The sequence below is a fragment of the Lagopus leucura genome, unplaced genomic scaffold (assembly GCF_019238085.1).
Source record: "Lagopus leucura isolate 7727_CA_CO unplaced genomic scaffold, USGS_WTPT01 Super-Scaffold_100017, whole genome shotgun sequence".
Classification (NCBI taxonomy): domain Eukaryota; kingdom Metazoa; phylum Chordata; class Aves; order Galliformes; family Phasianidae; genus Lagopus; species Lagopus leucura.
This window is the reverse complement of record NW_024962271.1, coordinates 6,107,700-6,126,536: the sequence shown is the minus strand read 5'-3', so window position 1 is coordinate 6,126,536 and position 18,837 is coordinate 6,107,700. Positions and strand designations below refer to the sequence as shown.

Here is an 18,837-nt window from a genome sequence, read left to right as displayed (position 1 = left end):
TCATGTCTACTGGCTATCAGATAATGACTTTTCTCTTCTTGCATTGACATCCTTATTATAGAGCCAGAATGAATAAGATTGGATCACCAGCAGCCTGCAAATTGGGTATGTCAGAAGAAAAGAGAATGGGGCTGCATAAGGGCTGAGAAAATAAATCTTCTCAGATGCTGTGGCTTTAGGGTATTATGTTGATGTCACAGCAGCATGTATAGGTGCTCTTTCAAATTAACAGGAAAAATCTTCCAATTTTCAGATCCATGGTCTATTTTATCAACATGATAAATACCACTGCAGTGAAACAAATCACTCTGGAGCCCACTCTGTGATGGCCAAGATTTTTCTTCCCCTATTTTCTCATATACAAATAACTTTGAACTAATATAATTGTAAAAGCAGGACCTGAAGCTATTATGTTTTTTCAGAAACTCCATGTTAGGGTTTGGAAAGAAGTATAATGAGAATCTCTTTTATCCATTACGGTGAAGTTACTTTCATAAGCTCAAGTCCAGCCTAGGATGGCAGTAACTTGAATGGGGCAATTCTTGTATTATGAGAATTTCTGGTATTTCAGCACATAAATGTATTAATTTGAGTTTTGGGGAAAAAAGTAGCAGTGTAATAGTTTTTCTTTTTCTTTTGACATGGATGGTTTTTGAATAATTGCAGCTGGAAAATAATTCTTTGTTCTGCCCCATCAGTGTGTCTCCTTGAATTGGGATCTGGATGTCTCGCATCTCCTCTTTAGGAGGTTATGTCTGAACTGTACTGTGACCTAAAGAGATACCTATGGGGCAGACAATAATTTATGGAACTGTTGGCTACGTACTGCTTCTTATTCATAGACACGATCCTATTTCTTATTCCATCCTCACCTCCAGTCTTCAATAGTAATGATATACTAGACAAAAACATAGGGGGGAATGATTGACATTCATTACGTATAAAGTAACGACAACAGAAATGCTGAACTGGCTGGGTTATGTAGGACACAGAGAAATCAGTTAACAAACACTGGCTTGTTTTAAGATGTATTATCATATGTAATGTATCTTATTGTATATAATGTCTTCCTTTGAAGATGACTTGAATTTTCTGAAATAATTAAAATGGCTTTGTAGTGTTGTTATGAAGTTCCATACGAATAATAGTGTTGATGTCCCACAACTTACAGTGCCTACAGTATGACTTACATTATCATTTGTATCTGTAAAAGCTATAGCAGCATCTGCCTGCATAAATACAGGCCTTTTCTCATACCATTAAGAAGCTGTTTCACTCAGATTTTGTCTGAATAGGGCTTCTGCCGAGATAGCTGCAGGAATGTCGATAATGGCAAAACAGAGATTGATTCATGGGATGGATGCACTCACTTGTTGTCTTTACTGCTAAAGGAGCCGTGAAAATTCAAGGGCAGTAGAAGAACTACAGAAACTAGATTACTCAGACATTACTACTGTAAAACTTAGGGGGTAAAATCCCCTTTAAAACCCAGTTGCTTGCTGTAGAAGACTTGTTTAGTTAGATGACTGGTAAATCAGTACAGGACTTGTTATACAGCCAAGCCCTTCCCACGTGCATTCTGTGCAGTGGTTAGGGGCCGCCGGGTCCATATCAGATATTCTGCCCTCTTCCATATTTGAGTTGAATCCGTACAAACGAGAGAAGACCTGTGCCACTGAATGGCTGCAAAAAGCAACTTCTCCTCAGGCGAAAGGCAGGAGTGTATTTCTTGGAGTCGCATAACACTGCTGCCTTCTGTATGCAGCTTGTTTTATAGGTTCCACACGGTGCTTAAATACGTATGAGATTGGAGAAAGGGCGTGAAAAAAGTTTGGCCCTTAGGGAAGTGTATTTATGTATTTATTCACCTTTCTATATAAACTGCAATATGCTTGGGTGCATATTTTAAACATAAAATGGAGCTAGCTTCAGCATAGGGTAAGTGCTGACAGCTGCTAGAGCAGGTACTGCACCTTCCTGTCTGCTGAGAAGTCACAAGTCTTGGGTCTTCCCCTAACTTATAACAAGACTTATCCGAAGGGCTGACATTTACAAATGCCCTCAGAAATGTCTGTGTATGCTGCACTGGTTGCTGTCAAAGCAATGAGAAAGGTAGACTGTGGCAATTTCTCCCTGTTCTTAAAACTAACCTGTTTTTTATTTTCAAAGAGGTTTTTAAAAAGTTATCTGGACAGAAAGCAGAAATTACAGTGAGTGCTGCTCTGTGTGCCGCTGAATGAAATTGGGTGGGAGAACAACGGAAAGACACAGAGTAAGGCTGGAACGTGAACTTTGCCTTTTTTCTGAGAGCTTACTTTCTTAGAGAAGTCTCTGTTTAAATAATTATATGTTACAGGCAGGTTGATTAAATTTTGATGTACAGGGGTTCTGTGGATGTTTGTAATAAGCAGTGCTGTAGGTTAGATCCTCGGTAATGCCCACTGAGAGCACCTGACAAAGTCTTAACTGGAACACAGGCTGTTTGTAAGCCCAGCTCATTTCTGTAGCGTTTTGAACAAAGAAAATGTCTCAGTCCCAGACAAAGAGTGTGTCCTGCAGGGGTGGTTCAAAATAAATGTAGGTGGACTACCTCAATAAATGCTGTTTTATGGATACTGCTTGAAACAGCACGGAGAAATACCAAGCAGCTCCCACCTCACAGCTGCAGAGTTCACTTCAAAGGCATGTGCTTTGTATGTTCAGTCTGGTGTTAAAGGTCAGGAACTGTTCTTCCTACAGTTCATCAAATAACTGTGATTTCATCTCTGGACACAATTTGCTTTTTCAGGCAAGGCAAAACGATCTTTTTTTGGCTATTAGTCCATTGTGGCAGCACAGACTGACCCCTGATTGTCTTGTGAGCCCTGCTGCTAACTCCCAGCTCACCTTCATACAAGCCATTCTATAGCTTTTACTTTCGTTAATATTAATGGAGGAAAACCCTCCGTTAAATTGTCCCCTTTAACCTACAAAAATTTTTTTTTGAGAAAGAGCTATAGGATTCTTAGTGGGGAAAAATGGGTATCTAGGGTGACGGAAGGTCCTCTTCTATTCCCTTTCAAGTGCACAAGCAAATATATGGAGAAACATATAAACTGTTTTGTAATAGAAGACAAAGTTACTTCTATTCCTGGTTATCCTGATCGTGACTGCAAAGGGATTTTCATCAATGTATTTGTTAACAGCAAAGACTTTCACAGTTGCCTAAAGCAAATTAAAACAGAATCGCATCAGCAATCCAGTCCTCTTCTTTAGTTTCCTCTTATCTGCCTGAATTATTTTTATCTACAGATTAAATGTTACAGTTATACTCATAAGGAGGCCAAGAAGCTTCACACATTGAAGTGAGATGCTTTTCTTTCCCAACAAAAAGGTACATATTATATTATAGTCCTGTAGTATAGGGGAACTCTGAATGTGATTTAATATGAGGGCAATGCAAAAAGCTCTGAACAATTTATAACATTCTCAAAGAGGTCATTAAACTTAGATATTTTAATTGTGTGCACCTGGCCTTACATGGGTAGGATTTGCATGGGGTAGCTGAATGTGCTGCTACACTGATTCTGGTGTGAATGTATGAACCAATTCAGTATCATATGAGTGAACAATGAGATGTAAAAGACAATCAGATGTTAAAACACACTGAAATCTTATTCTTTGCATTAACAAGCAATGAGTCCTTTTGTGAATGAGCTGACAGCATGAAAATACCTCCTGTTTTATATGACACAGTGAAAACAGTGTGTGAGCTGCAGAAAAGTGAACACTAGTCTGAAAAAAGCTTCTTTGTGAAAATCATGTAGCACTGAAAGTAATAAAAGAGAAAAAACAGTGTGCCAAGATTACTAGAGGAACATGAAATCCTAGCAAAACACAGTGGGATATGTCTGTGTTGTACTGGACAGCGTCTTCACAGTGACCATGCAATTAAACACTTGGGGAAAGTGGCCTGAGCATGCTGTCATGTCTGTCCTAAAGGCCATACTGAAGATTACATAGTGCAGGAACTTTCATTTCAGACCCTATCTCTGATCTCCCTTGTGCTGACAGCATTAGGATACAAGAAATATCATACTGTTTGCATTATTAAAATAATTGCTGTATTGATATTTACTGTCTCACTCATTAATACCATCCCTTTTGGAGATGAGATCACAGGTTTTTCTAAATAGCAGCTGCTGCACAGTTAGCTGAAATACCAGATTTAAGGGACAGGCGAAGAAGATTTGATAAAAACAGACGGCCTTGTTGCTAACAATATACCTGAGCTTGCAAGCACTGTCTGCTTGTGAAGGTGCGGGCAACCTTGCTGATTCAAGAAGTGCTAGGATTTTCAGTGAGGTTTTTGGTTCTGAAAGGAAAGTTACTGTTGCAGTTCCTCTCTGGTGTTACTTGGAGTTAAATCCTGTCTACGAGGAAGAGAAATTGGAGCTACACAAGTACTCTGTGTTGTTATTCCTTCTGCTCAGTTTATCAGTTTGCTTACCCAAAAACTCTGCAAAAAGAAACATACGTATCAGCCTTAAAATATTACAGAGAAACAGAAGTAATGAATACTGTGAAGCATATAAATTGATAGTATTTGTCATTACGATTATTGACTGTATGAATTATGACTGTGCTTCCTGTGAAGAATTTAGCACCAGTTGTCTTTTTGTACTATCTCACTGCCTATGGGGTAGGTATCAGTGATAAAGCATGACACCCTCTAATGTCTTTTGCACTACTTCTTCTCTATCTGAACAAACTTTCATTATCACCAGTTCCTGAGTCATTAAATGAGCAATCAAGTCAAATTATCTTGTGCACTGGCTCAGTTATCTGCTCATCTTTCAATTATTTACAAACATGAAATTACCAAGAAGCAGGCACTTAACTGGGCTAGGATTCAAAATGAGCAGGACACTAATAGGATGTGCTGGGGGAATGCTGTTGTTTTCTGTTTTGTTTTTCAGAACTGCATTCATGCTTTCCTGCTAGTTTTACATTGTGCACCTTTGGTATACATGCATATGTATGTGCAGTGATCATATGATATGATGCCACATTAATTGTTCTTCTATACAAGCATCTATAAGTTAGGACCATAACTGTAATCCTTATTTGCAAGTTCCCTGAATTGGATTTAAAATGTACTTTTTAGTAATGGTTTTATTATTTCGGTGACTTATTTTTTCTCCACTGGAAATTCTAAGATTCTTCCTAACTCTGTAAACGCTGTTCTTTGCGTTCTTACTTGAGATAATTTAATATGAAAAGCCATCAAACCCATGTCTGTCTCCACAAATGGGTATGTGCATGTATTTTTACAAATAGTCACTGTGTAGTGATCCCAAATCAAGATTAATATGAAATCGGTTTGCCTAATGTCAGCCTTAATCTTAACTTTCACTTATCATCCTTTAACAAAGAGCTCTTCTCAGTCTTGCTTGCAATCCTACTGATAAAATCAGGCTTTATTCACTGCAGTTTAGCAGACCGAAACAAGGTTTTCATGTCTCTATAGTGTGTTAGGAGAGATGCTGACTTGTAGGCATGCTTTAGCTTTCCTGGTGAATGCCTCTTCACCTGTCCTTCATAATGGTGGAGAAGACAGAGGGAGGCTTCCCAGCTGATCCCTTCCCTTCTGGTTTGGGTGAAATGACCAGCAAAGGGAGCAGATTCCCCGCAGAATGATCCCAGTATCACTGATGCTGCAGGTGTGCTGCTGCTGTAAGTAAAGTGTGGTAGAGCACGGTGTTTCCCTGTGTAATAGGGCTCATAAGAAACTGCAGCTTGGCCTCCAAATCTAAATGCTTGTTCCCTTTTCGAAGGGAGGGAATGGTGTTACTGTCAAGAGGTTTTCAATACTGTCAACCTGCAAGCCATGAGGATGCCAGTATCTCTCATGAGACAAAGAAGGCAATTTTTCAAGCACCAAACAATAAACTGAAACTGCACAATGTCAGCATATCCAGACTGTGTCTGCACTCCCCCATATTCCCAGTCTTCAGAATTGGGATTCCTGAAGCAACATGTGAAAAGCAGCTCGCTGGCAAGCACGGGGATACACATTTTATTCTTTTGCTTTTAAAGCTTCAAGGAAAAGAAACGCATCCCTGCACTGCTGACACCGAGCCAGGAGTTTCAGTCTGAGAGAACAATGATGTTTGTAATCCCCTGCTAAATGCAAATACGTTCTGTGTCTCTGTCTGCTGGAGACTGCTTCCCTGAGTCAGTGGAGTTCATTTACATTTTGGTGACATCTACAAGAATTTTGCCAACACAGCTTATTGCTGCAAACATTGTGTCAGTTCTGACATGTTTCTCTCCTGGGAGAATCCCCAGCACGGCTGTTCTGTTACAGCAGAGCCATGTAGCTGCTGCACCAGCCCAACCTGCTCCTGTTGTCACCTGGCACAGCACATTCTCTGAGTTTCCACCACTGCTTTTTGTGTACAGAAATTCATATATTTTTACAAATTCAAGATCAAATTAATCCAGCAGTCCTGGGGGCAGACAACTGGATCCACAGAAAACAAAAGTAATCCCTGCAGTTGCCCCGAGGTTTGTTATAAAAGCATGCTGAGCTCCCAGCAAAGAACCCAGCAAAGCACGCATAACTTCCATGACACGTGCAGTGCTACAGAGCTGGTGAAGAACTTCCCAGCACCTTCAGACAGAACATGACCTAAGTTAGACCCTGAACTCCTCAGTCTTCCTTTCTCACACCACCAGCACACACGTTTCTTTGGCCCTCAGCAGCAAACTGCAGCACAACTTCTGCTTCTCCCCTCACAGAAAGGGTGTCAGCAGCATTCAGTTCCTTAATAAACAGCATTTGTCAGTGCTGGGAGTTACTGTTGTTTATGAGAGCCTGACAGTGCTGAGTAAGACAGATAAAAAGAATATCTTGTTCACCATTCCGTATTTTTATTTCTGCCCTGCTTATGTATTTGTATACAGTGTGCACGTATTTGCCACCGTGCGCTCTGAAAGAAAGCCTGGCAAGTATAAAAGATATTGCAATGTAATGATCTGAACAAATGTCTTCTGTTAGTCGCTCATATGAAACTAATCAAATGATGTGTCATGACTTAAGGCATATCTGAGTTGAAGATTTTTAGGAGGTTTTATGTCCCCTGGCCCAGACTTTTTCTACTTGCTCTCTAGTCTTCATCTGATTTTCACTTCCCCTACATGTTGTGTTTCACACATAACTAATGTTTCGTAAAGCTGCTGTGCCAACAAGCTGGGTCCTGCTATTTCCTGAGAAAGAGCTTGTGGACAAAGGAGTTGTGTCTCCATTCAGTGTTTGTGTGCATCCTTCATGCACTTTAAATACCTTGATTTTATTCGTACTATTCTATTTTATACTATTATTCATACTATACTATTATTTATTCAAACTCTCCAATTCAGAGACTGCTGAAATGTGCATTCAAAAACTGTGTCACCATTTTATGCATTTGTGCTGTGGGAATGGTGTTTGTCTAGCTGATGGGCTCTTTTTCTTGTCTTTTTGAAAGCTTGTATTATGGACGAATTATAATAGAATTTACCTACAGGATTTAAAGCAGTCTATTTTGAAATTCATGTAGTCTTTTCAAAGGAAAAGGTGCATTGAGACACCTCTGTAACTGGATCAGTTCCTCGCCTGTTTGCAGGTTCACAGAGCAGCCTTTGGCGTATGACCTTGACAGAAACTCTCCTCAGCTTCTCTTCCAGTAACAATGCCACCAGGAAAGTATTTCAATATATTTCAAAATATAACAATATTACTGATAATTTCTCACTGTGAAACTGAACCAGCAAGTCTTTATATCCTATCAAATAATTCAGTATTATTATCTCTACCTGGATACAGATTTGTAAGGAGACAGTGAAACAACACATTTCTTCAGATGGAACGAGATTACAAGGACATCTAATGGAATTAACTTGGAATGGATAAAAACAAAAGGATATTTTCATTATGTTATAATTTAATATTTTCAGTGACTGTTGTCACTGCTATTTGAAGAGCTGCATGTCAGAGTTGCATGTCCTGAAATCTGCTTTTTCAACACAAGCTGTCCAAACTCAAAGACTGGCTAGTATTAAAACATACTTTTTCCAGTCATCTCAGGAGTAAATTGTTAATTGCCTTAGCTGACTCCAAGCAGGGTTTTCTATAGGCAGGATTACCTACGTAATATTATATAAAGCTTCAATTAAAGCAATTTAGATTGTGTTGCTTAATGGAAAGACAATTTGTGGAATTATCTGGGTAGATGAAGCTTTTAAAACAAACTTAGATCTGGCTCCTGTTAATATCAACCTTAAGTAAATCGTCGTGGAGGACAGTTACTGTAAGTTTTGCAAAAAAATAAAGAAGTATCAACTACAGCATGGGTTATGACTGTCTTTAGCTTCAGTGGGGCAGATCTCTTCATTCCAGTGAAAATGTTTAAATCTGAAGCAGAATTTTAGCCTTTAATACTGCTTTCTCGTGAGTTCATGAAATCCTCTAGGTAGATAATTCAACCTTAAAAAATACATATAGATAGTATGAGACACAAAAAGACAGCTAAAAACTTGGTATGTGTGTGAGCTTCTATTCTAAGTAGCTGGCTGAGGACTGGAAGCAGAGAGTAGCTGAGGCAAGTACATCTTAAGTGCCACAGGTCAGCACTATTTTGGTGAGTGTATTTTCTGAAGAAATATATGGTTAGCCTTTGAGCAAAGATTATACATTTGATTTCCTCTTACAGCAATGGAAATATTAGCTTGTTTTCTCAACTGGAACAAATCTATGCATTGCTTCTCAGGGCTGCTTCCCTTTAGTTCCTGCAGTACAATACTTTCATTATGACAGCTGTGGCTCTACCTCTGATTCAAGGGGATTTAATGGCAAAAAATCACTGTCAATCAGTTTCAGAGAAGGAAGCATAAGAAAGAGAAAGGGGAGAAAGGGAATAAAGATGCAAGAATCCAGTTGATTCTGGCTCGCTGATACAGGAAGGATAATAAAATATATTTGTACTTCAAATGCACTTGAAATAATTCATGTTCTTTCCCATTAGGCTGAATTTCATGGTAACTGCACATTAAATAAAATACTTCTGTGTTAGTGTTTGGACTCTTAAATACTAAAATTAAGCTCCTAGAGTATGCTATGAAAAGAACTACTTTGTCTCTGTGAGGTAAGGAATTATAGAGGGTAGAAATCTACCCTAAGCTGGGAAAAACCACCAGAGCTCTTATTTCTGAGGTTCTGTTTACCCGCATAGCTTTTTTCTTATTCATGTGGTGATGTCACTGACACAGGAAGTCCCCGTTACAGACACTGCTGTATCTGATTTTATAAATGCTATTTTATTCCAACTGAATGCCTATGTAAGTGAATTCAGGATATTAAGTTAGGTGTTAATGGCACAGTGAACAGGAATCATTTCCCTTTTCTCTGTCATTAGTTTGCATTGGTGATTGATGTGCTGCCAATGTTTAGAAAACAGATCTCATGCTCTCTTTCAATTCTGATAAGCCCCCAGATCCCCTGGAATAAATGTACATTCTGTTTGCCAGTGCTCACAGTGTGGGGCAATCCATCAACCCTCCCTTTGCCCTGCTCCCACTGCCCTACCCCTCAGCAGCAGGCAGCAGGGGGCTGAAGCAGCTGCCCCAGATCTAACTGTATCTTTCCATACAGGTTTCCTGTCGGTGCTGATCTTCTAACAGGCCCTGCTATCGTTCAGCAGGATCAGCACACAACACAGGTGCTTTGGCACCTGCCTTGTCTGAAACATTCCTTTGTCTGTAAGGTGCAGGTGAAGTGACAGGTGTTAGTGCCTTGCTGGATGACACTGCTCTCAAGTTCAGCTGTGAACTGAAAATCAGCCTTTACATTGAAAAATAATGAATTTCTCCTCTAGGCAGTTTGTGATTTTGAGCACTTCTGTAACCATTGCAAATCATCTCTTGGTTTTGTGGTTTTGAGGTCTTAAATCTGTACTGTATTCAGAGCAAGCCTGTGACTGACTCTGTTTTGTCAACTCTCACTGTCATAGCTTATTAGTGCTGAACTGACAGCTTTGCATTTAGAAAAATATGTTTCTGCATATATGAGGAAGTGCTGGTTGCAACTTATTTCTTACTCCATGCACACACTCCTATGAAAGGGCAGAAAATAATGCATACTTCTGTCAGATGGAAGTTGCTGAAAGGTTTTCACGTGATCCAGGCAAGATACAAGACCATCAGAACTGCTGTATTCCCACAGATCTTCCACCACCACTCCCCAACACGTTGCTGCAGAAAATCCCATCACTAGCTCTAATCTCTGCTGATAGTGTTAACAACTACAGCATAAGAAGCTGAGGTCTTGCCTACATTCAGGCCTTGTGTCTTCCTGCCCACGCTATCTGCAGTCCTTCTGCATGCTCAGTCATAAGCTCATTATCTCTCCACGCTCCGTGGACCTGGAGCCTGCTCTGTTTAATGACTGTGATCAATTCTATAGAGTGCCTGTGTTGTATTAATGCTTGATCTCCACTGCAAAGCCAGCTCGTGTGGCAAGCACAGATGCCCAGGCTGAGCAGATGGAGCTGAGGACCTCCTGCCTGCACTTTGCCTTCACTTCAGCTCTGTCGTGGCCCCACACTCTGAATACCACTGGAGGATGCCATGTGCCAGGCTCCCCCCTGGAACTCAGGTTTTCTGTTCACTTTCCTGTGCCCAGAGCTGTCTGTCTGCTTTCTCTGTTTTAACTTCTGGTATCTCTGCAGAGTTGTGGCTATGTTCTTCTGTGTACAGTATTAACTTAAAAATTCAATACACATCTCTGGCAGGTAATTAGTGACAGCAGTATGTGATCAGTCCCACTTGTAACATGTAAAACAGTGATCTAAAAGTATTTGTGCTCCTAGATGTTGCTAGATACAAAATGGATATGTTAAAAAGAATATATCAGAAAAGGCTAAGAAGTTTGTTTGTAAAAGGCTACTGCTGGGATTGCTGCACTTCTGTTCATCAGAAATCCTCCAATTCATCTTTCAACTTTTGTGACAAATCTGTGCTCCAAAACAGATGGCTGAACCTCTCTGCACACTTGCAGCAGTCACCCTGTGGCTGGTAACTGCACTGGGCATTGCTGACCTGACGTAGCGCTTCCCTCTCCTCCAGCCTCCCTGGGTGTTGCTCTGATAGGCTGCTGTGGATTTTTTCACACTGCCATTTTGGAGCGCAGGGTGCCCAGCCAACCTGCTCTGCAGAGCTGCCAGTGCCTAATTGGTTCTGGCAATGACGCCCGCCCTTTTTTAGGCTTTTTAATTTTATTTTCCCAACTGGCATTTCAGAGCGGCATCCTTCACAATACATTAGCTTAATGCATTTTGATCTGGACCAAATATTCCATTCCCACTACCGCTGATATTTGTTTACTATTCCACTTGCAATCAGCGTGTAGCATAAATGATTCAGACGTAAGTAAATAAACCTATAAATATCCATATCCTTGCAACAGCAAAACTAAACCAAATCTCCTGTGTACAGCACAGTCCTGCTACAAACAGATTCAGTGAAAAAACAGATACAGATTTGCAGGAGTGTGCCCTGCTTTGGAGGGCAGGGTGACTCACTGGAGCACGTCAGCTGGATGGACATGTAGTCCCGGCCGCAGTCCTTCCTGTAGCGGCAGCGCAGCCAGTTGGAGAGGCAGAGCCCGGTGCCACACTGCAGTTCTTCCTTCTTACATGGCAGAATGCTCTGCTCATCTGCAAGGGGGAGAAACGACTGGTGACTTTGTGTAACAGCTTCTTCCTGAGTAACACGGCTTTGTGGCCACTGAAAGTCAGTGCGCCTGCTATTTCAAGTGCTGTGGGGGGATGGAAATGCTCTCTTCACTGTTAGATGTCAGAAGGGTCTGAGACCAAACCAAATACCTCCTACGTTGTTGTTGCAGATCACTTAAATAGTGCTGGAGACAGCTAAGCTGTAGGTGAAATGCAGTAAAGAAATTATGAGGGCATTGTGTTCCAGAGCCTCCTGCATTACTTACGTGCCCTAACGTCCAAAACAAAACAATCCATCTTTGCCCCAGCTTTAATACACACAGATGGGGGAAAAAAAAAAAAAAAAAGTTTTGCTATCTTGCATAAGTCTGAATTATGGCTTCCTAGCTGTAGATGTAACTTTTTCACAACCCTCTACCAGTCTGATAGTTGTCCAGGACAAGAGAGGAAAGAAAGTATATTTTCAAAGAAGATTTTCATGTTTCTTGGTTGTTGTTTTTTGTTTTTTTTTTAACATTTTAATAGTGGTGCAATTGAACTCGGATTTTTTCAATGATGGATAAAAGGGAGCTGTTTTCTGACAAGTGCATCTGGGTGTGTAAGTGGAAGTGCCAACATCATTTCATCATTTTGTTGTACAGTTTTGTTGGGCCTTCAAATAATGAGGAACAGAAGTAGAGCAGAAAGAAGACTTCACTAATGACAGAATGAAAAGTATTGGAAGTTTGGCAAGGAAGACCCTCTGGGCAGAAAAACTCCTCGCCTTTAAATCACCCTAAGTACTACAGCTTTATTCAGGTTACTTTGAATGAGCAATCTAAAACCTTCCAAATGCAGGCAAGTAAACGTTCAAACCCAACCTGAACAACACCAGCTCCTGAGAGCAAACACTCACAGGGTCAGTGTTGCAAACTGGTACCCGACGGAACCGTCAGTTCCTCTAAATCAGGTTTTTGTTAGCTCTCCGGTGTTTTTAATTCAGAGCTTTTTTTGTTAGCCTTCATAGCTGCAAAATCCTGCAGCTAGGCATAATTGGTCATGATTTCCAGTTCTCCACACAGCTGCTCCAGTGGAAAATGTCAGTACCCCAAGTGCATTTATAAATATTGCCAGCACTGACGACAAACCGTTACAGTAAATCTTTGATTGTATGCTTGTACCTGGCAGCTCTGCAATCTAGAGGCCAGCAATCAGATCGTAGTGTTCTGTGCTTTTGGAAAACCTTGCAGTACGTTTCCCAAACGACTGCTGTTCTGGGGGTGGCCATCTCAAGCATCTTTGGGTGACATAGAATACAGCTTCCTGCAGTGAAGGCTGTGGAGAATCCTGCCTGCGTTTCTCAAAGAGTTAAAATAGTAAAGAAGCAGGAGCTATGCAGTCATTATTTTGTGGTACCAAACATTGTAGAAATGGAACAACTTTGTTAACTTTGGACTATTTATGTTGTTATTGCAGATATTAAGAAGGCATTCATCTGCAAGAAAATGATGCCAATGAAAAAACAGTAACAAATTCGTTAAAGCAGTTGGTCCCAGAATGCATCTCATGAATACAGTCATATTTTCCATGGAGTTCATTTAGTTCATCAGCTAGTTTGAAGTTGCCTTAATGATTGTAATCCTCTTAGAACTTGTTCCAGTCTATACTCTTCTGTATCTTTCTTGTTCAGTCTCTGTGTTAGCTGGACAAAATTCTCTTACACCAATGCCTACAATTTCACCCCTTTTTGATGTAAGAAATTTTTCTGCAGTTCAGTTCACGTGGCATCAAATGCCTGTTTTACTTTCAACCACTTTACTGGTACTTTAAAGCAACTTACAAACAAACAACTCTCTGGTCTCATCCAGAAAGCAGTTCTTGAATTTTGTAGGCCACTTTGGGGTGCACGCCTCATGAAAAGGCAAGGAAACTGCCGCAACATTTTATTACCCTCAGGGAGAACTACCAGCATTGTAAACTATGAGAAGCTTTATGGCAGATGCAATTCTTTGAGTTAAAAAGTAATATAGGATAATATCAGTAAAGGAGTGTGTATGTGTGTGAGCAAGCCCGTTCCCAAAAGCTTACATGTCCTAGGTATAGCAAAAGTAAATTATGTCTTCTGTGAACCCAGGTGATGCAAATATTCCAACTATTCCCAAGGGAAGCTGCAAAATCCCCACCCAAACTTGTGGACAAAAAATATGCAAATACTTTTTTTAGGAATAAATGGAAGTCCAGGCCTCATGGAGCAGTTGTGGACAGAGGAAGGCAAAAATTCACCCTTAGCACTGATTGAACAAATAGTAATGTTCAAATTCTAGGTAATCGAGTTTCTTTTGCAGAGTACAGACAGAAACATCATCTTGGAAAGTAATGCCTTTTCTCACAGATGAAACTGTCTTGGTAGGAGCTAGAACACGGTATTTTGTCTTTAAAGTACATTCTGCCTTGAGAAAGATTTGAAAAGTTTTTCTTATGGGTGACAGGGAGCTAACAAAGTTTCCTCCAGAGAAACACATCCCAATTCTAAGCCGACCTGTTCCATCCCAGGTGTGATGGCAGTCTCCAGGGGCTGTATTCCAAATCAGTACGCATCTGAATGAATTTATAAAGTTAACATTTGTAGTTTAAGAACGTGAAAATGATCACATCAAATTTAGGTTAAGGTACAATCCTTTTAGAAATTGTCCTTGTATGTGCTTTTTGATGGTGTATTTTCCTTCAAACTGACTGGCAAAACTGAAAAAAATATCAAAAATCATCACATGTACCATAAGGGGCAGTGCAATATGGAAAAAAAAAACAAAACGAGTTTTGTTCTCAGTGTATCTGTTTTGTGCTCTTCCTGTATGTTGTGATGGTTTCAATTGGGGCTGAGGTGGGGTACTGTACAGCATGTACCCCAGCACACAGTGGTTATGAATACATCGTAATTGTTTTGTCAGTCTGCTATTGAATGACCTGTATTCTTTTGAACATCTGACTTTACAAGCTTATTTAGTATGAGGAGCTTGATTATTGGTGTAGTTCAACATACCTTTCAAATTATACTTAAAAGTCAGTCATCCCAAATAGCTGCTCTTTGTTTCTGTCTTTGCAATGTGTGTATGCCAAATAATGGGCAGGTACCAGCTGGGGAGCTTGGAGAGCCTGCACTTCTCCTTGGATTGCTATGAAATTCAAAACAAGTAATGTCTCTGTTACTGTTTTTCTCTTCCAACTTTTTGTCTTATCTAGGCACCTGCAATCTGTATGGACAAGGCCAATTGCTCTGTTCAGGACATGGCATGATAAAGCTTTAGTTTTAGTTGGGTCTTCTACATGTCCATTGCACTGATAGAAGTAATCCTATCACGTTTGCAGGTAAATCATCATAAACTGAGCATGCCGAAAACCTTTATAGATCATATGCTTGGAGAGCTGTTTCTATGAAAAACCACATTTTTCATGTTAAAGCCTGAAACTACAAAAGATTAATTGCCAAGAGGAGAGATTCAAAAGAGATTAAAAAAGAAGAGAGATTCAAAAAGAGGAGAGAAATTGCATGTATTGAACTATTTATTTATATATCCCTTTTAATACAGTCCTGAAAGAGAGATTCTCATTGTAATGATAGGAGTAGAGGGATTAACATACTTGCAACTGAACAAAAGCTATTAAAGATAAGAAACTTATAGAGGCCCAGGAAAGAATGTATGGTACAAGCAAGATTTGTATGAAGAATAGATGGTGATCTATGATGGCTTTGGCTGGAATGCCTTCCAGTGAAGTATTTTCACACAGGCTCTCTGAGATTGCAGGTTTCTTAATGTCATAATATCGTCAATTAAAACAAAAAGTCTGAGGGGGTGCAGGAAGTTGTAGCAAAATATGTAATAAGTTCTGGAGCTAAATTGACTATTTGCATAAATCGAATTGTTTGCTTCTGCCAGCTCTCAGTTTGAAGCCAAAGTTCCAAAGCATCTGAAGACAGTTACTTTTAAGAAGACCACAAAAACTCATAGTCTGTCTTTCAGTGTCATACAAGAGGTGTCTGGGCATCTACTGCATTGAGCATCTAGCCCAAGTCCAGTCATTACACAGTAACAAAATGATGGACTGCCTGAGCTAATAGTGCTCAGCACCTCCAGAACATCTCCCCTTGCTCTTGTCTGAGATGCTTCTCAGCCTTACTCCTAGTGATTTCATTGGGTCTCTTTCAAAAACTAAAGCTTTACTACCATTTATTCAGTAGGGAGCAAGGTTGAACTCTGTGTCCTTCTGCACAGTAGTTGCACAGGAATGAATTCTAGTCTGTTGTTCTCTCCATGAAAAAATTAAATCAGACATGGGAGGTAGGATGGGAAGAAGCTGCTGAAACCAGGGTATTTGGTCAGCAGTTACAGGGGAATGGATGATTCGGCGTTGTCAGCCTACATCCTCATAAACAAGGCTGGGGAACCGTCAGGCTTGCTGACAGATACCTGCCTAGTGTGGAATGTGATCGAATAAATTAAAACCATTCTTGATGTGAGTAACTGAGATGATACCAAGCCATCATAAAATAAATTGATAGAAGACAGATAGGGGAGAAGAATGAAGAATTCCAAGGTGTAGTTTTGGAGGCATTTGAACACTTTTTACTTCTTCACAATTTAAGGCATTAAAGCCTGAAGTAGAAAACTGAGAAGATATGGGCTGTGCGTTTAAGGGAGGGGATAAGGGACCTGTGTGCTGCCTTCAGAAGACATCTGTACTTTGAGGAAAAATCACGGAAAGGAAACTAAAAGCAGATCACTGTAGGGATGGAGCTTTGTTGGGTGTTTGGGGAAGAGGGACAGCTGCAGCATGTTAGCCTGCGTCACAGGCTCCTGGCAGTGCTGCTGGAGGACAGGCCGGGAGGGAGGGCAGAGGTTGGTGCTTTTGTCCCCAACATTCTCAAGGCATCGTGCAGTGGGATCCACTGCCTCCCTGGGACCATGGCTCACCACAAAGCTGCGTTCTTAAGGCACATCCCTGAGCCTGGCTGTGGGTGCTTGTGTACAGAAAGCTACAGCGTGAGCCTGTTTGTTCCTTCTTGGCTTGGTGAGATAATGCAGCTCAAGAGGGGCATGGGTTTGAAAACGGGAGTCTTAAGGCTGAATGTTAAACACTGCTGCATAAGAAGTACTTCGTACTTCTGTTTGTCTCGAGTCAGGCATCCAAATGAACATTTTACAAACCTCTGGGCACTCCTTGTACTCTGAGATGTAACAGCTGAGACATTATCATCCAATACAGTTATCAGAAAGACATACAGATCTTTAAATACGTAATTACATAGTCACTTTCTAGCCATAAAGGAGCCATGTTCTTCAAATAGCTGATATGTATGTACTGAACTGCTGAAGATCTGACTGAAAACCAGGTGGTTTTTTTTCTTTTACCTGCCCTTCAAGTACATTTCTTTACCCTGTAAGGAAATCTGGGACTTCTTGGGGAGGAGGAGGGGGAGCAGCACATGCAGTACAGAGGAGCCCAGCTCTGCTGCCTGCAGCCCTGCAGCACGGGGTCCTTCACTGATGTACTGCAAATGATGGCTGTTGGTTAATAACAATTAATACTTACAACCAGCAGTACTTTTTCATTTTTCATTCTTTTATCAGACGGCTTGGATGTGTTTGTGTGGTTCCTTTCACACACGCGGCTTTCTGCTGAAGGACAGGCAGTGCCAGGGGCAGAGCTGGCTCTTACCATGTTCTTTCAGAAAACTTCCACAGAATAAATACCAAAGTTGGTCATAAAGGGAAGAGTGGGAGGGAGGCAAATTTCTGCATTTTATTTCAGTGATTGGAAGTGATTTTTTAGCCACGTTATATTAGTGAGTGCCAAAATGATATCAGTTTTGACTGATGTGCTCAATTTGTAGATCAGTTGCAGCAGCTCTGTGTTAATTTGTTGTGGGAGAAAATGCTGAGCATTAAAAAAAAATGATTGAAGCAGCTGTGCCTGAGGCCACGTTGTGTGGCACTGTTGCAGGCTGTTCTTTCACCCACCTCTGTGTTTTGTCTGTGTGAAGATCCCAGTTTCTGTTAACTCCGTTGTTTCCCTGGTCAAAAAGAATTTGCTTGTGCTCAGATTGATGTTTATCTGCCAGAGGACTTCAGCTATGCTATTCCTACAGCTGTACACAGGTGTAAGGCATGCGTTAGTGCATTAAGACATAAGGAGAAACTACTTACAGAGGCTGGAGTTGTTGCCTATCCCAACGCGGATGGAGCTCCCAGAGATGAGAGGGAGATGGAAGAAAAGAACTGTGGAGAGAAAGAAAAAGTCCTTAATAGCCGCTAGGTTTTGCTTTGGCAGCAGCTGTCGGAGGAGACACGCTGGATGTCTGCGGGCAGCGCTTTGCGGGGCAGCATTACACATCTCAGATGAGGATGTGCGCTCAGCTCGCGCTTCAATGGGGGCATAAGAAATGAACAAAGCGTTGTTTCCTACTTCCAGGAATTTCCCCCGGTTCGGGAAATGGTGCGATGTAGGGCACGAACGCCAGTTAGGTTCAAAGCCCCGTGTATAAACAGTGCTGCGTTATGTAAATATGGTAATTGTTTTTGTAAGTCATTCCCAGCCACCGACGCGGGCAGTGCCGCTGTCAGACGGAGCCGCCGCTTCCCGCTTTGTTTGAGCGCACCTTGAACGCGCCACGCACGTGCGTGTGGCAGAGCGGCTCGGAATGACTGTACTGTACACCCTAATGCACGCTCTGCCCCCATGCACGTAAGCGTTAATATAACTCGCGCTTCAAAGATTTACGCTCGGGCTCAACACGGTACGCGGTACGATGCGCCCTAAATCACAGCCGCTCTGTCCCTGCCGTTACCCGGAGGTGCTCGCGGGCAGCGGCACCTGCAGCGCCTTCTCCCTCCGGTGCGCCTCCGCGGACGCTTCTTTCGGGGTTTCCCGCAGCTCCAAGTTCCCGCGGCCGCCCCCGCCCCGGGCCCCGCCGCCCCCAGCTGCGGGGAGACTCCCGGTACGGCCCCGCCGCCCTCCGCCTTACCCCAGCCCGCGGCGGCGGCCGCCGTCTCCATGCGCCTCGGCCGCGGCTCCCCGGCGGCGGGCGGGCGGCGGGGCGGGCGCGGCC

At 41.6% G+C, this 18,837-nt stretch overlaps 1 protein-coding gene across 1 annotated transcript in view; it reads right to left on the bottom strand.

Annotated features, from left to right (window-relative positions):
• The window catches only part of BEAN1 (brain expressed associated with NEDD4 1), a 37,985-nt gene extending 19,182 nt beyond the window's left edge, over nt 1–18,803 (bottom strand). Inside the window, exons 1-3 of the mRNA XM_042877265.1 lie at nt 18,754–18,803; nt 17,936–18,007; nt 11,601–11,735 (exon numbers count right to left, since the gene is read on the bottom strand). Of these exons, the coding sequence (XP_042733199.1) occupies nt 11,601–11,735; nt 17,936–18,007; nt 18,754–18,784 (238 nt within the window). The 5' untranslated portion in view covers nt 18,785–18,803. The remainder of the gene's footprint in view (nt 1–11,600; nt 11,736–17,935; nt 18,008–18,753) is intronic.
• Between the last annotated feature and the right edge of the window lie 34 nt (nt 18,804–18,837).